The sequence below is a fragment of the Volvox carteri genome (genome assembly GCF_000143455.1).
Source record: "Volvox carteri f. nagariensis unplaced genomic scaffold VOLCAscaffold_26, whole genome shotgun sequence".
Lineage (NCBI taxonomy): Eukaryota > Viridiplantae > Chlorophyta > Chlorophyceae > Chlamydomonadales > Volvocaceae > Volvox > Volvox carteri.
The window spans coordinates 86,898-107,847 of record NW_003307569.1 but is presented as its reverse complement, the minus strand read 5'-3'; the positions used below and the strand labels follow the sequence as shown (position 1 = coordinate 107,847).

General features: G+C 64.3%; 1 protein-coding gene across 1 annotated transcript in view; it reads right to left on the bottom strand.

Annotated features, from left to right (window-relative positions):
* The window catches only part of VOLCADRAFT_92400 (uncharacterized protein), a gene marked incomplete at both ends in the record, with an annotated part of 96,352 nt that overhangs the window by 36,207 nt on the left and 39,195 nt on the right, over positions 1–20,950 (bottom strand). The window contains 12 exons of the mRNA XM_002951790.1: positions 204–432; positions 755–788; positions 1,000–1,177; positions 1,509–6,763; positions 7,086–8,425; positions 8,740–8,834; positions 9,031–12,394; positions 12,567–12,850; positions 13,383–13,617; positions 13,997–14,211; positions 14,444–14,653; positions 14,877–20,646. Coding sequence (XP_002951836.1) covers positions 204–432; positions 755–788; positions 1,000–1,177; positions 1,509–6,763; positions 7,086–8,425; positions 8,740–8,834; positions 9,031–12,394; positions 12,567–12,850; positions 13,383–13,617; positions 13,997–14,211; positions 14,444–14,653; positions 14,877–20,646 — 17,209 coding nt within the window. The remainder of the gene's footprint in view (positions 1–203; positions 433–754; positions 789–999; positions 1,178–1,508; positions 6,764–7,085; positions 8,426–8,739; positions 8,835–9,030; positions 12,395–12,566; positions 12,851–13,382; positions 13,618–13,996; positions 14,212–14,443; positions 14,654–14,876; positions 20,647–20,950) is intronic.

Below are 20,950 nucleotides of genomic sequence, written 5' to 3'. Positions count from 1 at the left end.
AGGGGAAGGAAAGGGAGGGAGAGGGGAGAGATGTGGGGTTATTGTCGTCTCGGGTGGATATGGGTTTTATGGCTGGTATGGCAAGAAGCAGCAACGTGCATATGCGCAGATCGCAGTGTTGCTAAGTGTGTTTCACAGGCGCCTACGTGGTCCTAACGAAGGCAGACAGGCATACATGCAGACATGTCCGTGTTGCTCCATACCGGTTCCATGCATGGACAGCAGGCTCAGCTCGCCCGCGACGCGTCCCGCCTCCGCCAGTGCTGCCCGCACCACCGCCTGCTGAGCGGGGCCGTTGGGTGCGGTGAGGCTGCTGCTGCGGCCGTCCTGGTTGACGGCGGCGCCCAGCAACACCGCCAGCGGCGGCGGGCGTGCTGCATCGGCTGCTGACGACGCCACGGAGCCCGGCGCCTCGGCGGCTATGATCATGACCTATCACCACACGGAGGGCAGCGGAGCGGAGGGGGTGGCACAGCGAGCGGTTCACCACCACCACCGCCACCGTCACCGCCACCGCCACCACCGGCACCGGTACTAACACCACCTTGGGCAGATCCGCGGATCTTATCAGACAGAAGCTCAGCAGATCTGGAGCCAAATCAGAACAATTTCGAAGCAATTAAACGGCTCGCATAAACAGACAGACATGGCAGGCATGCAGGCAGGAGACAGGCAGACAGTCAGGTTCCTCTGTCCCACTCCCCAACCCCATGTGGCTACTCCCACTCCCTGCCTGCAGCGCCTCTCCACGCACGTAGCCGTCCGCGGCTGAGTCCAGCACCTGGCACCTGCATGTGTGTACGGCACCACTATGTGTAAATACATGTATACATATATATATGTGAGTATATGATATGTTAATGGTATAGCAGGGGACGGTGGTATGGTCGGGTATCGTGAGCTAATCTTCGGCCACCACTCTGGCCCTGCCTGGGCCCCGTACAAAAACCGAGTCTTGGGTCTTGTCGCCCCGCTTTCGCCCGCACGCCCCGCACGCACCTGCCCTGTGGTGACAGCATGCCTGCTGCCCAAACGTAGGAGGACGACGTGGGCGTGGCCTGCACGTGCACACCCGCCACCGCCGCCTCGTGCACCTCGCCCGCCAGCACAGCCCGGTGCGCCAGGGCGGTAGCCACCAGGGAGGCGGAGCAGGCCGTGTCGATCGCCAGAGAGGGACCTGGTGCCGTGTGTATGTACGGGTGCGGGTGCGGGAGTGGGTGCGGGTGGTGGGTTAGGTGGTGCGGGTGCGGGGGAGTGGGTGCGGGTGTAACACATACAGGACATAACTGCTATGGAATGCGAATACTAGGCGATTGGTTGTCGGATGCTGGTACTGGTGGGGAGGGTGTGAAGGGGAGGTGGTAGGTTGGGAAAACAACCGGGCTGGGCCCCCTCAACCCCCCATGGTGGTGCAGGTTCCATCAGACTGGTCAATCAGTAAGTCACTGGGGGACACACACACACACACACACACACACACGGGGACTCCTAAACACACGAGCACGAACCTGACAGTCCGAATGTGTACGACAGGCGGCCCGCAGTGACGCTGAGCGCGTTGGAGGTAGCGTGGAAAGCTCCTGGGGAGCCGCCGTGCGCTTTGACTAGCGCGCCGTAGTCCGACGACGCCACGCCGACGTAGGTGCCCATCGGGCGCTGCAATGAGGATCGGGTTGCGCCGCGCTGCGGCAGCAGGGGCGACGGCGGCGCCGTTGTCGCCTTCATGGCCTCGTACAACCCCTCCAGCAGCAGTCGCTGCTGCGGGTCAAGCAGCGCCGCCTCGGCGTCGGCAATGCCGAACAACTGCGCATCGAATACGTCGACAGCCGGCAGGAAGGCGCCGAAACGCGCATCCAGGGCCCGCGCCGGACTGGCGTCGATGTCCCAGCGGCTGTACGGCACCAAGTCGACAGGGTCGGCGGCAACACCGACGGGCTGTGGCATTCGCTGCACCAGCGACCTGATGACCACCACTGGCACCGTTGATGAAGGCGCCGCTTGCGGTGAAGAACCCCGCATCGCAACCGTGCCGGAGGCAGCGCCATCCACTGCCCGTGGGTAGTAGTGCCGAGGGCGGTTTGCCCTTCCAGCATACACCTCCCCCCTCGTCTCCACTTCTTCCCCACGTGCGCGTACACCTGCCGTGACGTTCGGTAAGGCGAATTCTGGTCCCTTCAGTAGAGCCTCAAGGTGCTCCGTCAACGCTGCAATGGTGGGGTGGTCAAATACTAGCGTCTGTGGCAGCTGCAGGCCAAGACTAGATTCCAAAGAGCGTGTGAGCTCTACGGCGCCCAGACTGTCCAGGCCAGCGGCCATGAGGGGCTGGTGCGGTGAGACACTGTCGGCTGCAGCGGCGCCGCTGCCGCCAAGGATTTCCCCTACGGCAGCGGCAACAACCGCCGCCACATCCACATCCACCTGCGCACGGCGGGACGCAGGCCGCGGCGATGCCGTCGCCGGGGCGGCGCCTGATGCCGCCGCTGAGCCTGTGATGGCGGGTGCGGCGGGCATGGCGTGCCGAGCGAAGGCGGAGAAAAAAGCGGGTGTAGGTTTGGAACAGTCAGCCATCGAGGTGCCGGCGGACGCAGTGAAAGCCCGTTGCTGCTGCTGCTGCTGCTGCTGCTCGAGGTTCCGGATAAAGGCACGCCACCGGAACGGGTTAGCGACGGTGACGGGAAATACACCGGCTGACGCCCCTGCTACAGAGCTCTGGGAATTTACGGCAGCCTCCAGCGCGCTGAGCGCCTGCTCTGGCCGCAGCATGCCTAGCCCCATGCGTTCTAGTCGGGCCGCTGTACCGCTATGCCGTACCGCCATGCCTGCACCGGCCCAGGCGCCGAACTGAACGGATACCACCGGCTGGCCTGCCGCCGCCGCCGCCAAAGCGGCGGCGTCGAGCAGCGCATTGGCGGCGCTGTAGTTGGCCTGGCCGGGTGAGCCCAGCAGTGACGCGACGGAGGAGAACAGCACGTGCGATGCGGCGGGGTGGCGGACGGCGGCGTCCAGCCATGCGGCTAGGCCGCCGGCCTTAGCGGCGACGACGCGACGGGTGGAAGCGAGGGTCACGCTCTGTAGCAGTGAGTCCTCCAGTACTCCGGAGGCGTGGAAGACGCCCAGAACCGGCAACGGTTGCCACGGCTGCGCCAGTGCATCGGCCTCGGCTTCCGCCAAGGCGTCAATACCAGGAGATCCAGCCGAGGAGGAGAACAACCAAGCAGCGGCCTCAGCGCTGCTCATGTCAGCTTTGGAGGCCGTAATGGCTGTGTTGAAGGCTTGACTGGGTTCTCGAGACGCGCCTAGTGACGCTGCCGAAAGCAGTGGCGGCGGTGGTAGCGGCAGAAGGCCCGCAGGCAGGGCGCCGCTGCGGCTGACGAGGTGGACATGCCGTACACCGCACGCCGCCAGCCAGCGTGCGACATGTGCCGCCGCCATGCCGGAGCCGCCGGTGACGATGTAGACACCATCCCGGGGCAGTGAAGAGCTGAGCTCCGAAGCCGGGGTTCCTGGCAGCAGAGCTTTGGTGGCACCAGGACCAACGCGTGGTGCTGTAACTAAACGCGCCGTGTATGAAACGCCAGCTGCATCAGTCTGACCGTACTTGTTTGAGGAGGCTTGGCTGCTGCTCACGGCGGCGGGGCCCTCGGCGGAACGGCTCGTCCAGTCTACGGCCGCCAGCATGCTATGTACACCACCGCTCCCGCCGCCGGCACCGACGGTGATCTGGCTCCGGAACCACGGCCCCAGAGGCGCCGAGTCTGAGGCGATCAGCGACGTCCCAGGTCGCTCCTGCAGCAGCGTGCGGGACAGAGCCCAAGCAGCGGTGCTCACGCCAGCGGCGCTGCCGGCCCGCCCGGTTGCCGCTGCAGCCACCGCCGCCGCTGCTGCAGCGACGTTACGGCTGGGGAAGTTCAATGCGTCATGGTGGGCGGCGCAGGTCATGAGTTGGAGTTGGGGCATGTTTGGCGCATCGGATGTGAGGCCTTGAAGCGCAGCCAGGGATTTGGCGACACCGGGTAGCGTGTCCAACCCACGGCCTGGCGGGCATCCCAGCGCCGCACTGCTCCCGCCCGCGGGTACTGCTCCCGCCTGCGGCTGCTGTTGCTCTGGATCCAGCTCCTCTGCAGGCTCGTCCACCTGCCACTCCACCACGTACAGCGTCTCCTCCTCCGCATCGTCCAAACAGTCCACATCCTCAAAATCCGCAGCTGCTGCTGCCATTCTCTCAGCCTCCATCACCATCTTAGCAGTAACGCCGGCGGCGGCGGCAGCAGCGGCAGCGGCATCTCGCACGGCGGTTACGACGTCCACGGTCCGCAGGCCCTGAATACGTAACACCACATCAGGGCCGTACAGGACCTGACCCCGGAGGGCGCAGCCGGTAGTGCATGAAGCATCGGCAGCGGCGTTGCCGCTTGTAATGGTCACGGAGGGAAGTGTGCATATCTCAAAACCCTCCAGCGCGGCGGCAGCAGCAGCAGCGGACGCTGGGGACTGGAGCTGCAGGGCGGTAGCGACCCAGCTAGCCAGGTGGACGCCCTGCTCCTCATCCGCTTCGACCTTGGCCGCCGCGGCTGCAGCTGCTGCATGAGCGCTGGCGTCGCCCAAAGCACGACCACAGTCCACAGCACCGCCAGCCGTTGCAATGCTGAAGAGGGAGGGCGATTCCGGCGCTGGCAGCTGTGGATGGTGCCGTCCGCAGAAGCCCGATATTGCAGCCGCAAGTGCAGCCAGTGGGGCGTCGATGGAAGCGTCAGCAGCAGAGTCGGTTCTGGTGGTCCTGTTGCTTGCTGGGATCGCGGACTGTGCGGACTTTACCTGCGCGACTGAGGCAGTGAACACTGGCACCGGCACCAGGTTGGTAGCTGGTGAGGAAAGTGCCACCTCCAAGTTACCCGTCGCACCATCCAACGTGCACAGCAGTGCAGCCCCTCTAATAGCGTCAGCATCAGGAATCGAACTTGCGACTTCAGCATTGGGTCTTTGCTCGCCACCAGCGCGATGCAGCACCGCGTTGCGTAGCCGAAAAACGCCATTCATCAATGCAACACCCGGGCTGCCGTCCACAGCGCCCGTCGCTAACAGCGCGACCTGTGCAGCAGCAGCCGCGACCGCTACGGCCAGCGACGACGCAAGGACGTGGGTGCTGTTGCTGCTGCTACTGCCAGTTGCCGGACTTCGCAAGCAAACCGCCGCCATGGGTGCCAGGGATGGCCAACACAGCGGTGTTTCAAATAAGAACAGCGGCCGCGCGACAGCTCGGCCTGCGGGGGGAGCGGCGGCAGCCCATCGCAGTAGTCGCGTGGTCGGCGGGTGCAGCCAGTGCCGGCGGCGATGCCACACGCAGCCACGCGCCTGCGCTGCACCAGCCGCAGCGCCGCGGCTGGTAGAGGTGGTAACGGTAGCCATGGTCGCGATCAGCACGTGCGCGTTGGTGCCCTGGAAGGCGAAGGCGCTGACGCCACAGATAGCCAGCTCGTCCGCTCCCAGGTCACCCGAGCCGCCGTTTGAGGATAAGTTTACGGAGCCCTCCTCGGCCCCGCTTAGGCTGCGAGGCAGCGGCTGAATGGGGCTTAGTGGCTTTGGTCCCAGCTGGCGCGGCGCACGGAAGAGCGCGGCACTGGGGCCGGTGTTGTCCAAGGCGCTGGTGACGTACGGGTTGAGAGCGCGCAAGTGGAGCAGCTCCAGCTCGGCACGCTGGATGAGGCCGGTGGCGGAATGGATCAGGCCCTGCGTGCCGGCGCCAGGCTCAGCATGCCCAAGCCAAGACTTGGAAGCTGCCAAAGTTAGCGGCATTAGCGTTGGAGTTGGAGTTGGAGTTGGCGGCTGTCCAGGCGGCGACTGAGGCTCTGCGAAGACCGCTGCGATGGCCCCCACCTCGATGGGGTCACCCAGCGGTGTGCCGGTACCGTGCATCTGCAACGTGCGGACAGAGAATGCCCACAGCCCCGCCTCCGCCAGCGCTGCCCGCACCACCGCCTGTTGCGCGGGGCCGTTGGGCGCGGTGAGGCTGCTGCTACGGCCGTCCTGGTTGACGGCGCCACCGACGATCCACGCGACGGGCTGCTGCCACCGCGCTTCTATTGCACTGCCAGCGCTGTCCTGCTCCAGTTCCGGGAAGGCTCTCAGGAGGAACACGCCCACCGCCTCTCCACGCACGTAGCCATCAGCGGAAGCGTCCAGGGTCTTGCAGCGGCCGTCGGCCGACAGCATACCCGCCTTCTGGAAGGCGGCCGGTGTGTCCGGCGATAGCGTCAGGTTAACACCCGCCACTACCGCCGCCTCCACCTGCCCCAGCAACAGCGCATTGAGCGCGGTGTGAGCTGCTACTAAGCTAGACGAGCAGGCCGTGTCAATGGCGAGGGCGGGACCACACAGGCCAAAGGTGTAGGAGAGCCGGCCAGGCGCTACGGACAGGCTGGCGCCAGTGGCGGCGAAGGCAGATGCGGTCGGGACATGGCGCAGGGCTAGCTTGTTGTAGTCCATGGAAGAAATGCCCACGTAGGCCCCTGCACGCTGGCGCCAGTCTGCGGCAGAGGAGCTAGTGGCGGTGGTTGTGGTGGCGGTGGTGTCGGAGGGAGTCGAGAGGGAGAGCGCTTCCGCAGCACACTCGAGCAGCAGGCGCTGCTGTGGGTCCATGAGCGCCGCTTCAGGGGCGCTAACGCCGAAAGCAGCGGCGTCGAAGAGGTCGACGGCGGGCAGGAAGGCGCCGAACTGGACCGGCAACTGCCCACCCAGTCGTGTCACCTGGTCCTCAACCTCCCACCTGCATATGTGCGTGTTGGCAACCCGGGGATGTTGGCACAGGCGTTGTTTAGGAAGGGGCCGAAGAAACTGTTGAAGAGCAGGAATCTGCCGAACACACTGTTGTGGGTATAGACGCCGGCACCTGCCGGACAAGGGCACAACCTGGGCATGCATCGATGGCAAATTACACATTTACAATGCCGAAAAACAAAGGTAAGCAATACGACAGGTTGGTCACGCAACCAAAGGCAGGCATGGCGAACCCTATCTGGCGCACATGATCCCCCTGCAGCTTTCACTATGTTTTGCTTTCCTTTCGATTTTTGAACTGAACCACCCACCGGCTAAGCGGAACTCTCAGCGATGCGTCCGTTCCATGCACGCGGCTGAGCGCGTCCGCCGCGCTGCGTGACGCCACTGCCAGCACTCCCACAATGGGCAGTCGAGGACCGTCCACCATAGAGACTCCGCTGAAGCTGCTGCTGGCGATACTGTGACTCCCAACCTCCTCAGACACCAGGGCAGAGAGCGGGATCCGAGAGACCCGCGACCGAGACGGACGAACGGCGACGGCGCTGAACCAGGACTCCTCCCTCTCTAACCTTCCCTCCTCTTCCTCCTCTCCGGAGAACGACTGGAATTCCTCTTCCTCCGCCGGCTGTTGCTCCTCCTCTTGCCGCGCCGCTGCTCGGGTCGGACTCCGTGGCTCCCCCACGGCCGCATCACCGCCAGGCAAAGCAGCCAGGGAGGAGATGTACCCAGCAATCGCAGCCGGGGTGGGATAGTCAAACACCAGCGTGCTGGGCAACTGAACACCCAGTCGACCTTCCAGTGCGTTCCTCAGCTCCACCGCGCCTAAGCTGTCCAGGCCCGAGCTCATCAGCGGCGCGTCGGGAGCAACAGAGGAACCCACCACTCCACGCACGGCCTCCTGAACTGCCGCCAGGGTATTAGCCTGTGCTTGTTCTTGGCCAGCAGCCGTGCTGTCAACCCGGCTCGTAGTGCGGCTGGCAGTGCGGCTCCCACTGCGCCGTTCAAAGGGCCGTAAGGACCGACTTTGACTCGACCTGCGCCTGGCCACGACCCCAGCGTCAATAACTGCACCTAAGCCGCTTATCCTGCGACTAGGCGCAGCTGAAGCCTCCATAATGGTTGAAAGGCCGCCAGTTGCGGCTCGGCTGGGCAGTGCAGACCCCTCCTGCTGCAGGACTTCTGCTGCAGCCGCATCGCTAGATGCAGTGGACAGGGAGGAGATGTACCCAGCAATCGCAGCCGGGGTGGGGTAGTCAAACACCAGCGTGCTGGGCAACTGAACACCCAGCCGACCTTCCAGTGCGTTTCTCAGCTCCACTGCTCCCAGACTGTCAAGGCCCGAGCTCATCAGCGGCGCATCGGGGGCAACAGAGGAACCCACCACACCACGCACGGCCTCCTGAACCGCCGCCAAGGTTGCCTGCATGCGAGCTGCCTCAGCCATAGCGTCGCGAACACCGTCGCTGCTGAGGGTCCGGCTGGTTGGGGCCCCCTGCAGGCGACGACCGGGGCCGGGGCTAGGCGTGGCGCGGCGGCCCGTGCCTGAGGTGAGACGACGGACTCGCCTACCCTCGGGATCAGCGACACTCGCCGTGCTCGTTTTGCGAGCAGGCGCCGCCACAAGTCCCTCAAAGTTAGAGAAGAACGCCTGGATCAGGGATGCAGCATAATGCGAGTACAAAAAGGGGGATGAGGATGCTGAAGGCTCGCTCGTTTTGGAATGGGGGAACAGATTTCTTGTACACAAGGAATTTTCAGTACGGGGTAAATCATAAGGACGTTTTTCCAAGCGCACAACGAGCCACACGAACCCTATCTGGCATGGCACATAGAGAGGCTAAGAGGCTAAGAGTAACCCAAATCCTGCCAAGTGCACCAATTTTGAGGCGAATTCGGAATGTTGAGGCATTTCACCACAGGGAGGCTGCACCACTTGCCCTCATTAGAAACTCACAGACCGACCTGAGGTGTCCGGCGATTCCGCAGAAACACGGGCCAAGAGAAAGGTATCGCAGCCACCGTGGGTTTGAATGCAGTGGGTACCTGGGTGAGAGCCGCTGCGAACGGAATGGCAAATCGTTTGGGATTTGAAATGTGTTTAAACAACTTAGAAGGACTTGAGGTCCGAGCTTGGTGACAACAATGTAGGGAAACCCTCAAACAAGCAAACCCTCAAGCAAGGCCGTTAACGCCATCTGCTTGCTAGGAGCAAATTTTAAATAAAGCAATGCTGAAGGTGGGCAAATTTATTACCTTCCAGCGCCGCCAGTCCCTGTTGTGGCTGGATGAGCGACATGCCCATGCGCTCCACACGAGCCGCCGTCTGCGCGTCATGAGCCGCCATGCCGCCACCCGCCCACGCGCCCCACTGCATGCTGACGAAGCTCAGCCCGCGGTCCGACAGCGCGGCGGCGGCAGCGTCCAGTCCGGCGTTGGCGGCGCTGTAGTTGGCCTGTCCGGGTGAGCCGAGCAGAGAAGCCACGGAGGAGAACAGCACGTGCGAGGCACCCGGCTGCTGCGAGACGAGGCCAGCCCAGCGGGACAGCTGAGCCAGCTTGGGAGCAAACACGCGGCGGGCGCTAGCGGCAGTCTGGTTTCGGAGGATTGCGTCGGCCAGGACACCGCCGGCATGCAGCACTGCAAGCACGGGCTTGACAGTGGCTGAGATCGGTGCGAACACCAGGCTGCAATCTTCGGCGCTGGATACATCGGCTTTGATGACCTCAATGATACCTTGTGAGTGATCCAGAATCCGTGTCAGAGCCGCCTCGGAGGCGCCTCCCTCGGCCCGGCCCGAGCGGCCTAGCAGCTGGATGTGGCCACCGGCATGCTGCCGCGACAGCCAGGACGCCAGAAGCAGACCCAGCGAGCCCAGGCCGCCGCTGATGATCACGCGGCCTGACGGACTGGCCAGAGGCTGCTGCTGCGGATTGAACACCACCACCTTGCCCACGTGCCGCGCCTGCGACATCTGACGAAGCGCCGCAGCGACATTGCTCAGAGAGTGGGCGGCCTGGGGCAGCGGGCGCAGCTGGCCGCGGCTGACACCCGCAGCCACGCGCATCATGGCGGACTGGACTGCGGTGTCAGGCAGGAAGTCCACGGCCACGAAGGAAGCCGCCACGTCAGGCCGCTCGCTCTGCAGGCGGGACACGGACACGATGTCGCGCTTGCTGATCTCCACGAAGCGGCCGCCGCGGCGCAGCAGGCTCAGTGTCGCGGACACCAGGCCGGGGCTGGTCAGCGTGTTGAGCGCCACGTCCACAACACCGCCGCGGCCGCAGATGCACCGCGCCGTCAGCTCCTCCACGAAGCCCAGATCGCGGCTGGTGGACACGTGGCGCACTCCCAGGCCCCGCAGCAGCGCGCGCTTGGACGGGCTGCCGGCGGTGGCCACCACCTCGCCGCCCAGTGCGCCCACCACCTGCAGTGACGCGAGTCCCACGCCGCCTGTGGCACCGTGCACCAGCACACGCTCGCCAGGCCGCAGCCCGGCGGCGTCGCCAAAGACCTGGTGCGCCGTGATGAAGACTGTGGGCATGGTGGCCGCCTCCTCGAAGCTCAGGCATCCCGGCATCGCCACCAGTGTGTGCGGGCTGCTGTGCACCAGCGTCCCCAAGCTGCCGGCTGCCAGGCCGAACACGGCCGTGCCGGGCGGCAGCAGCGCCGCATCATCCACACCCGCACCCGCTGCCACCACCACGCCCGCGCAGTCTCCTCCTGGTGCCCCCGGATCTCCCGGGTACATCCCCAGCACGTTGAGCACATCTCTGAAGTTGACCCCCACGGCCCGCACCCGCAGCGCCACCTTGCCAGCCGGCACCGCACCCTCCTCCCCGGTGGTGGGGCAGGCCAGCGGCTGCGGCACCAAGTTGCCCAGAGCGCCACGAGGCCGGGGAACAAGCTGGAAAACCTTGTCCTGTCCTGCACCTGGAAGCACAGGCGCTAGCCTCGCTTCCAGATTTACTCCTGCTGCGCCCACGGTATCATATACATCTACCAGCAGTTTAGTGCCGGTGTGAAGGGCCACCTGGTCTGCCTCCACTGCAGCATTCATCACAGCCCGAGGTACAGGCTGCGCCTCAGCGGCAACAGCACGCAGCAGACCTGTCAGCATGCTGTGCAACACAGGCAGGGATGATGAACGCTCAGTCGCCGGTCGAGACGCGGCATACATAGCGAGGCCAGCATCTGCCGGCACCGTGACGCCTAGTGGTGCACCTCCCCCCAATCCCTGCTGCAATGCACCCAACACCGTGCCCACGGCCTCAGCCGCAGGCACTTCTGTGACATGCTGCTTTTGATCCAAAAGGAGCTTCCCGATGAGATCCCGATTCGTCATCCCCGTGTCCAGCAGCTCCATGGGGGTGCTGACGACCCACTCCGTGGAGTAGGTGATGTCGCCGCCGGCAGGGGCCGGTGGTGAAGGTGCCGACAGAGCAGCGACAGGTGCTGCTGCTGCGGCTGCGGCGGCTGCGGCTGAGGCGGCGGCGTTCGCAGCATGCGGCTGGCTGGGCCTGCGGCCGACACTGCTTGCCTCCAGGCCCAACACGCTGGCGGCGAAGCCGGTGGCCATTGCAGACTGGACGCGATAATCGGTGAAGCTCTTGGCTTCTGTGGCAGCAGACGCCGGGGCTGCGATGGCGAAGACGCAGCCCCTAGGAGCTGTTTCACTCTGCGGACCATGCGCCATGTTGGAGCTGCCACTTCCAGAGCTGCGGTAACCGCCGCCGCCGCCGCCGCTGCCGCCGCCATTGATCAGGAAGGCGCCAATGCGGATAGGGACCTTGGCGGCCTGTCGCTCTGAATCATCGCTGATCTGTCCAGCTGCAGCGAGTTGCAACACGCTGTCCAAGGTACAGGGATGCAGCATGAAGCCGTCGGCGCCACCGGCCCCAAGCAGCACTTCAGCGACCGCGGATGCTCCGGCCGGACCCGGCCCGCAACTGGCTTGACCGCCCGACGCCACCGTCAGGTAGGATGCGAGCAGTTGTCGCAGGAATGGGGGCACGACAGGTTCGGCTTCATGTTTTCCAACCGCCGCTAGCACGTCGTCGCCGGCGACATTAGCCCCGGCCGCGGCCGCCGCCAACGTTGCCGTTATATGAACGGAACGGCGGAGACGATACGACGGAGCTGCCGCCGAGGACGACGGAGCCGACACGGAGGCAATGGTAAGCCTGCCCGTCCTGAGCTCCACGCTGCATTCCAGCGTCACGTCCGCAGCTGCCGACGCAGTTGGCGGGGGCAGCAGCAGCGGCGCCGGGATGGCGATATCGCTCAGCACCACTGATAGGTTGCGCCCGTCACCACCACCGCTGCCGCTGCCGCTGCCGCCGGAGATCAGCGTAGCGGCGGCTGCCGCCATTTCTAGGTACCCTGCTGCTGGGAAGACCGCCCGGCCATTGACACGGTGATCCCACATGGCTGCCAGCCGTGGCGAGGACAGCTGCACATGGAACGTGGCGACGGTGGAAGTAACACTGCCAATCGGGCGGCGGCCGCTGAGCTGCACGCCCTGTGCCAGCTCCAGAGCCGGACGCGGCGTGACCCAGTGGCTTGCCCGGTGACACTGCTGGCCGTCATATGCGCGGCGGAAGCCGTCGTTCACGACCGTCTGCGGTTGGGGGCGTTAGGGGACCGGAGAGAAGAATGCATCGACGGGGAATGGACAGCCGTCTCGGCACATGCTGGCGTCGCGATATGTAGTACGGCAAGTACGGCATCAATGATCAGTACAGAAAGCAATCAAAGCGCATCGACCTCCTCGACGGGAAAAGCATTTTTACCTCAGCAGCAACAGCAGCGGTGGCCTTCAGCAGCACGTGCGCGTTTGTGCCCTGGAACGCGAAGGCGCTGACGCCGCAGATAGCGGCCATTTCGTCTGCTTGGTCACCGGAACCGACCGGCCACGGCAGGGGGCTGGCCTGTCGTGGCGCCGCCCAGCCGCCTGTAGCGTCGGCGGTGGTGTCAAAAATCTCTCGGATGTTGGGACTGACGTTGATGAGGTGTGTAATGGGGAGCACCATCCGCAAAGCAGCCAGCTTGGCGGAGTGCAGCATACCCACCACACCTGCGGGGCGAGGCGTGGAATAATCAGCAATGGAGCGGTGCAACAACAACAACAACAACAACAACAACAACAACAACAACAACAACAACAACGACAACAACAAGAGCGGCAGCTGCAGTCCAAAGTAGTGAAACGCAAGCTTAGAAGGCGCAGGTTTGAGAGGTTCTAGTTATGGAAACGGCGGCAGCCGCTCGAGCGGACAAGACCTATTTGCATGCGCGTGTGGACGATAAAAGAAACGGGGGAGAGAGAGGACACGCACACACACACACACACACACACACACACACACACACACACGCACGCACACACACACGCACACGCACACACGTGCACACACAAAGGCAAAGCGCGCAATCATGGGTTTGACGATCGACAAAGTGCTTGGCACCGCATCCTCCCAAGAGCACGACAATCCCTAGCAAGTCACATCTGGACTCCTTAAGGGGTCCTGAGTCACATCCCCAGTCCCCACAGCCCCGGAGACATTCGCATTCGCATTCGCACCCGCGGACTGTTATTTGGGGATTACCTGAGGCCGGTTCGGAGTGACCCATCCATGACTTGCTTGCGGTCAGCAGCAAGGGAGCACGGCGATGCCCTCCGGCTCGGGCTCTGCCGCCGCCAAGGGTGTTACTACGCAGCACCGCCGCCGCCGCTCCGACTTCAATTGGGTCCCCCAGAGGTGTGCCGGTGCCGTGCATGGACAGCGACGTCACGGCAGCGGGGTGCAGGTCGGCGGAGGCCAGAGCCGCTCGGATGACCTCCTGAGGGTTAGGAAACCAAAAATGGGAGGCATCCAAAAACGAAGGCGGCGTTGTGGGTTGGGTTGGGGTTGGGTGGGGTGGCAGTAGGATCTCCGGACTCACGGCCGGTGCGGGTTTTGGGTGCTTGGGATAGGGTCTAGATGCGATCTGGCTATTGACAGCAAAGTTATATGTCAAAAAGATACTTTGTATAACGAGGGCATTGGAGGCCGTGCAATCCAGTTCATCAACACGCTTGTCATATTGCAACCTTTCCCTTAGGTTTCCTTAGAGCCTGAGCCACCCAGCCTGAGCTCCGTACATGTTCCATGCACCACAACTGAGCAAAGAGCAACGCCACGATCATGCAGTTTAAATTGCATTGGTGGTGGAGCCGCACCTGTTGCGCGGGGCCGTTGGGTGCGGTGAGGCTGCTGCTGCGGCCGTCCTGGTTGACGGCGGCGCCCAGCAACACCGCCACCAGCGGAGGCGGCGGCCCGCTGCTGGTGTCGTTCCTTACGGTGCTGAGCACCAGCACACCCACTGCCTCCCCACGGACGTAGCCGTCGGCGGCGGCGTCCAGTGTCTTGCACCGGCCCTCAGGCGACAGCATGCCTGCGGATGGGCGAACGAACGCACGTCATGCACCCATATCCGCTTTCCTTAGTTACTCGTGGAACGGTATACATAAAACAATACAGAGACCACAGCGTGAGGAATGTGAAGAGGTTCATGGCTTCTTCTGCCAACGACGGTAAGAGCAAAGCCACCGAAGGTCATGTTTTTCAAGCCATCGGTCAGGTCCCCGGCAAGCCTGCAAAACCCCCCGTATGAAAGCCCCGCAGACCTGCACGGTGGAACATGGCGGTCGTGTCAGGTGACAAAGTGAGGTTGACGCCGCACACCGCCGCAGCCTCCGCCTGGCCGTACAACAGCGCCGTGTGGGCTGCCTGTTCCGCCACCAGACTGGACGAGCAGGCCGTGTCCACGGTGACGGCGGGGCCACGCAGGCCAAAGGTGTACGACAGCCGGCCGGAGGCGACCGAGAGCGTCGCGCCTGCGGCCGAGTGAAGACCGGGAAAAATGTTTAGACGGGCTTCATGAACTGATGAACGTATGAATGTCCCCCTATCTGTCATAAGCCAGAAAATCATGAGAGATAGCATAGCTGAGCAGCCTCCCTATAAAGGCTGGCTGTCTGAAACCTTTTCTCAAAAGGCTATGGCAAGTCGTATGGCATAAACAGTAAGCAAGTGCTGTGAGCAGCAGAGTCATTCCACCTGTGGCGCTGTATGCCGTGACGCTCTGCTTGGCGATCATCGTCAGCTTCATGTAGTCAGGAGAGGAGACGCCCACAAACACGCCAAAGCGGCTGCGGTCCCGCAATCCTGGCGCGGCCACTGCCGCGCCACCGTTGCCAGCTGAGGCGGCAGCTGGCAGTGGCGATACCGCCGGTGCAACGAGCAGCGCCTCGTACATGACCTCTAGCAACAGGCGCTGCTGCGGGTCCATCAGCGCTGCCTCGGTTGGACTGATTCCAAAGGCTGCGGCGTCGAAGAGATCCGCACAACCCAGCAGGAAGCTGCCAAAGCGTGCCGGCAGCGCAGCCCCGCTGCTGGGACCGCCAGGGCCCCCGGACAGTGCGACGACAGCGCCGCTGTCGACGTCCCACCGTTCCAGGGGCACCGGATTGACGGCGTCGCAGGCGTGTGTGGCGACAGTGAGGTCCACTCCCGTGGCGGTGTCTAACGGCAGGCGGAAGGCCTGCGACACAACACCCACCACCACCGGATTCACAGCCGCTGCTGCTGCAACCGGCGGCAACCCAGCACCCGGTACCCGGCCAACCGCAGCGTCCCTCACGAGAACGTGTTGCGCTCTCCCATCCCACTCATCATCATCATCGTTTGCCTCCAGATAGACCGATTCTTCAGCGCTGCTATCATAGTAATGAGAAGCGGTGTCGGTGGAACGCTGGTGATGCAGCGGGAGCTTGCTGCTGACGTAAGCGGAGATGGCCGCCACGGTCGGGTGGTCGAAGACTAAGGTGCTAGGCAGCGAGACTCCGAACGATGACTCCAGGGACGTCCGTAGCTCGCTGGCACCCAGGCTGTCCAGACCAGCCTCCATTAGGGGGGATTCCGCGGAGAGGTCCGTGCTGGTGGTGCCCAGTATACCGGCGACTGCGTCAGAGACCTTTCGTTGGATGTCCAGGAATTGCTCCCCGCGTTGCCGTGGGGCAAGCAATGCCGTGGAAGGAAGCTCATCATCGTCGTCGTCCCCTAAAGCCGCCGCACTGCTGCGGCGCCGAGGTCGACGTGCGGCACCGACAGGCGGGCGGAGGTGGAGCTGCCGGCGCTCGCCAGCCTCCACTACTCCCGCCTCTCCTCGGTCCTCTGCATCCATTGCATCCCTTGCCAGGACTGTGCGCTGCTCCAATAATGCAGCGATGGCGGCGACCGTGGGGTGATCGAAAACTAAGGTGCTAGGCAGCGGGACCCCGAACGACGACTCCAGGGATGTTCGTAGCTCGCTGGCGCCCAGGCTGTCCAAGCCAGCCTCCATCAATGGTGCCTCCGGTGACAACGCCGCTGCGCCATCAGGGCCCAGAATACCAGCCACTGCGTCCAAGACGCCTTGCTGAATCGCGGCCGGGGCTGCACCGCGGGTCGCAGGGCTCGGCCGCCTACCCGTGGACACAGCACGGCGACGAGCTGGCCTCCTCTGCGACGCCGCGGTAACGGACGGCTCGAGGCGGCCCGATTCCGGGGATTTCGGTGCAGATTGACCGGTAGCTGCAAAGGATTCAAAGAAGGATGGGATGGCGGCAGCAGCACGGCCTGGCTCCTGGAGGAGACGGCGCTGCAAGAACGTGGGCCAGTTGAAGGGAACCGCCGCCACGACAGGAGGAGGGGCGGTGGCGGGGCCCCTAGCGAAAGCCTCCAGCACGGACGCCAGCGCCGCCAGTCCCTGTTGTGGCTGGATGAGCGACATGCCCATGCGCTCCACACGAGCCGCCGTCTGCGCGTCATGAGCCGCCATGCCGCCACCCGCCCACGCGCCCCACTGCATGCTGACGAAGCTCAGCCCGCGGTCCGACAGCGCGGCGGCGGCAGCGTCCAGCCCGGCGTTGGCGGCGCTGTAGTTGGCCTGTCCGGGTGAGCCGAGCAGAGAAGCCACGGAGGAGAACAGCACGTGCGAGGCACCCGGCTGCTGCGAGACGAGGCCAGCCCAGCGGGACAGCTGAGCCAGCTTGGGAGCAAACACGCGGCGGGCGCTAGCGGCAGTCTGGTTTCGGAGGATTGCGTCGGCCAGGACACCGCCGGCATGCAGCACTGCAAGCACGGGCTTGACAGTGGCTGAGGTCGGTGCGAACACCAGGCTGCAATCTTCGGCGCTGGATACATCGGCTTTGATGACCTCAATGATACCTTGTGAGTGATTCAGAATCCGTGTCAGAGCCGCCTCGGTGGCGCCTCCTTCGGCCCGGCCCGAGCGGCCTAGCAGCTGGATGTGGCCACCGGCATGCTGCCGCGACAGCCAGGATGCCAGGAGCAGACCCAGCGAGCCCAGGCCGCCGCTGATGATCACGCGGCCTGACGGACTGGCCAGAGGCTGCTGCTGCGGATTGAACACCACCACCTTGCCCACGTGCCGCGCCTGCGATATCTGACGAAGCGCCGCAGCGACGTTGCTCAGAGAGTGGGCGGCCTGGGGCAGCGGGCGCAGCTGGCCGCGGCTGACACCCGCAGCCACGCGCATCATGGCGGACTGGACTGCGGTGTCAGGCAGGAAGTCCACGGCCACGAAGGAAGCCGCCACGTCAGGCCGCTCGCTCTGCAGGCGGGGCACGGACACGATGTCGCGCTTGCTGATCTCCACGAAGCGGCCGCCGCGGCGCAGCAGGCTCAGTGTCGCGGACACCAGGCCGGGGCTGGTCAGCGTGTTGAGCGCCACGTCCACAACACCGCCGCGGCCGCTGATGCGCCGCGCCGTCAGCTCCTCCACGAAGCCCAGATCGCGGCTGGTGGACACGTGGCGCACTCCCAGGCCCCGCAGCAGCGCGCGCTTGGACGGGCTGCCGGCGGTGGCCACCACCTCGCCGCCCAGTGCGCCCACCACCTGCAGTGACGCGAGTCCCACACCGCCTGTGGCACCGTGCACCAGCACACGCTCTCCAGGCCGCAGCCCGGCGGCGTCGCCAAAGACCTGGTGCGCCGTGATGAAGACTGTGGGCATGGTGGCCGCCTCCTCGAAGCTCAGGCATCCCGGCATCGCCACCAGCGTGTGCGGGCTGCTGTGCACCAGCGTCCCCAAGCTGCCGGCTGCCAGGCCGAACACGGCCGTGCCGGGCGGCAGCAGCGCCGCATCATCCACACCCGCACCCGCCGCCACCACCACGCCCGCGCAGTCTCCTCCAGGTGCCCCCGGATCTCCCGGGTACATCCCCAGCACGTTGAGCACATCTCTGAAGTTGACCCCCACGGCCCGCACCCGCAGCGCCACCTTGCCCGACGGCACCGCACCCTCCTCCCCGGTGGTGGGGCAGGCCAGCGGCTGCGGCACCAAGTTGCCCAGGGCGCCACGAGGCCGGGGAACAAGCTGGAAGTCCGCACCAACACCTGCCACTGTGCTAAGCGTCTCCAGCAGACGCGGGCGGAATCCCACTAACCCGCTCTGGTACTTCTCAGGTTGCACCCCGAGTGAACTGTAGCCACGGCTCCCGCTACCATCCTCCATTTGCTGTTCCACAACGGTAACTTGGTCCGAAACCGATGCATCTACACGCGCAGTTAGTCCCATGCCAGGTAGCTCCGACGCGACCGTGCGCACCAGGCCCTCCACACTGCCGAGAGCGCCTGAGCCTGCTGGGCTACATGCCGAGATTCCCACAGCAGCTGCCCGGAACGGCAACACCACATGGGGTTTAGGACTGCGGCTCTGCTGGTTTGCGGTCCCAGCCTGAAGCAACGGGACCAGGCGGCTGAACTCCAGGACGCTGTCGCCGGTTGCAATCATGGCCGTGGTCGTGGTCCCGGTTGCGGATATTGCCATGGCTCTCGACCTCCTAGAAGAGCGCAGGTGGAAGCGTGGCGGTGTGGTGGTGGTCTCGCGGTACTCGCCACCGTCTTCAGCCACGGGCTCTTCCGCTACGAGGTTCGTCGCGTAGGTAATTATTGAGGAAATGATGGCTGTCGGTTCATCTTCAGGCTTCTTTGTCGTCATGTGACCCAGTGCGGTGGCGTGTGGCTGCGGAGCCGCTGTGATCTGGGGCGGCGTTCCCAGCGGCTTCGCAACCAAGCCCCGCAACAACACACTGCCAAACCCAGCTGCCGCCGCATCCAGCCGTACATCAGTCCTCGTAATGGAAGTAGCGGCTGTAGTTTCTGCTACCGTCTCATCTGCCGCATGTGCGATGCATGTGGCCAGACGGCAGCTGCCTTCTGCTGTTGAGTAAGCCGTGTTGCCACCGTCAGCGAGAGATGGCTGAGAGCCGTGCGATAGCAGGCCCGCCAGCGGCAATAGCAAGCAGTCCACCCCTGCAGGCACCATCACGTGAGCAGACAGGTTCCGCCGTACGGCGCCTAGGTGGAAGGTTGCATCCAAGACTGCTGGATGGATGAGGTAGTCCGGAGTGGAGGCGGGTAGGGACAGCAGAGCAGCCGCCGCCGGGCGGGCGGTGTCAACACTGGTGCCCATGCTTGCGGAGCGTTGGTAGCACATTCCCAGCAGACGAGCCAGCGCGGCAAGGCGACCAGGAGTCATTCCAGGCTGCACGGGCGCCGTGGTGGACGAGATGGCGTCGGAGGCGCCGGAGGTGCCGGCGACGATAGGTGACGGCACTACACCGATGCTGCCGGTGACGTGGAGCCGCCGCTGCTTGGCTGCACCGATGCCGCCGTTGCTGGAGGTGATGCGGACTGTGCCGCTACTGCTGTCAACCTCGCATTGCAGTACAAGACTGTTCCTCGCCGCCGCCACAGATCGCCCCGTGAGGGCAGTAGCAGCAGGCTGTTGCATGACCACTGGCGTGAGGATGCGGACGTTGGTGAGAGCTAGAGACAGCGGGGGGGTAGCCGAGGTGCCGCCTGCACCAAGCCCACGCGCTTTCTGTACGGAGCTGCTGCTCAGGACATCACTGCCCGTGCCTGCCCCAAGTACGGCTACGGCTGCCGCCGCGGACATCTCCAGCAGCGCCGCCGCCGGTACGACAGGCCGCCCGCCGACATAATGATCAAGGAGGAAGGCGAGGCGGCGGGAGGAGCCTACCGCAACTTCGAACGTGCACTTGCCACTGGTGGCACTACTGACGGAAACGGCAGCGGCGCCAAGCGTGGCGCTCAGAGGCGGCAAAACCCACAGTCGCCGCCGCTCCCACTCGTAGCCGATGCCAAATCCGCCGTTGCCCGGTCCTGCCGTATTCGGCTTCGGCATGCCCAAGGTGCTGTACCCGGTGCTCTGCTCCAGGCTGCTGGAACTGCCCACGGATGACAGCAGCACGTGCGCGTTGGTGCCTTGGAACGCAAAGGCGCTGACGCCCGCGATGAGAGACTCCAGGGGGGCGGACGAAGAGCCCCGGCTGCCACAGAGGGCACCGCCAAGCACTTGCGCCCCAAGAGGAATCTGCCAGGTGGCTGTGTTGGTATCGCTCGCGGCCGCAGCGGCAGCGGAAAGCTCCATAGCGTTGGCTACATAGGGGTTGAGGTTACGGAGGTGGCCCAGCGGAACAGCCGTTGCTTGGGCCAGGGCTGCGTGTGCGTGTACGATTCCCACAACGCCCGCGCCGGGCTCTGAGTGGCCGTACCACGCCTTCGAGGAGAGGAGGGTGAGAAACCTTGGTGCAGCAGCAGCAACAGCAGCAGCAGTTCCGACGCTGGTGTGCTTGCTGTTAAGTTCTTGGACTTGGGCGTGGTTCGCAGGCGACATGACCGCCGCCGCCGCTCCGACTTCAATTGGGTCCCCCAGAGGTGTGCCGGTGCCGTGCATGGACAGCGACTTCACGGCAACGGGGTGGAGGTCGGCGGAGGCCAGAGCCGCCCGGATGACCTCCTGAGGGTCAGGAAACCAAAAATGAGCAGAGGGGGTAGGAGGAGGTTCACGGCTGGTGCGAGAGTGTGGACAATCCCTGGGATTCACTGTACTTGCAGCAGTAGGCAATAAAAGCACTCCTAGGAGCAGACGTTCTAGTGACTGCGCTCGCTAAACTAGGGGCGTTATACTAGGGGCAGGACAGCACGTCAAACACGCACGCAACTGAACAGATCTTGTGTAAAATAACAATGGCTGAATGTGGTTCGGCAGGCGGGTTTCTGCAGGCCCATTACGATCCGTGAATGGCGGTGAATGGCGGTTT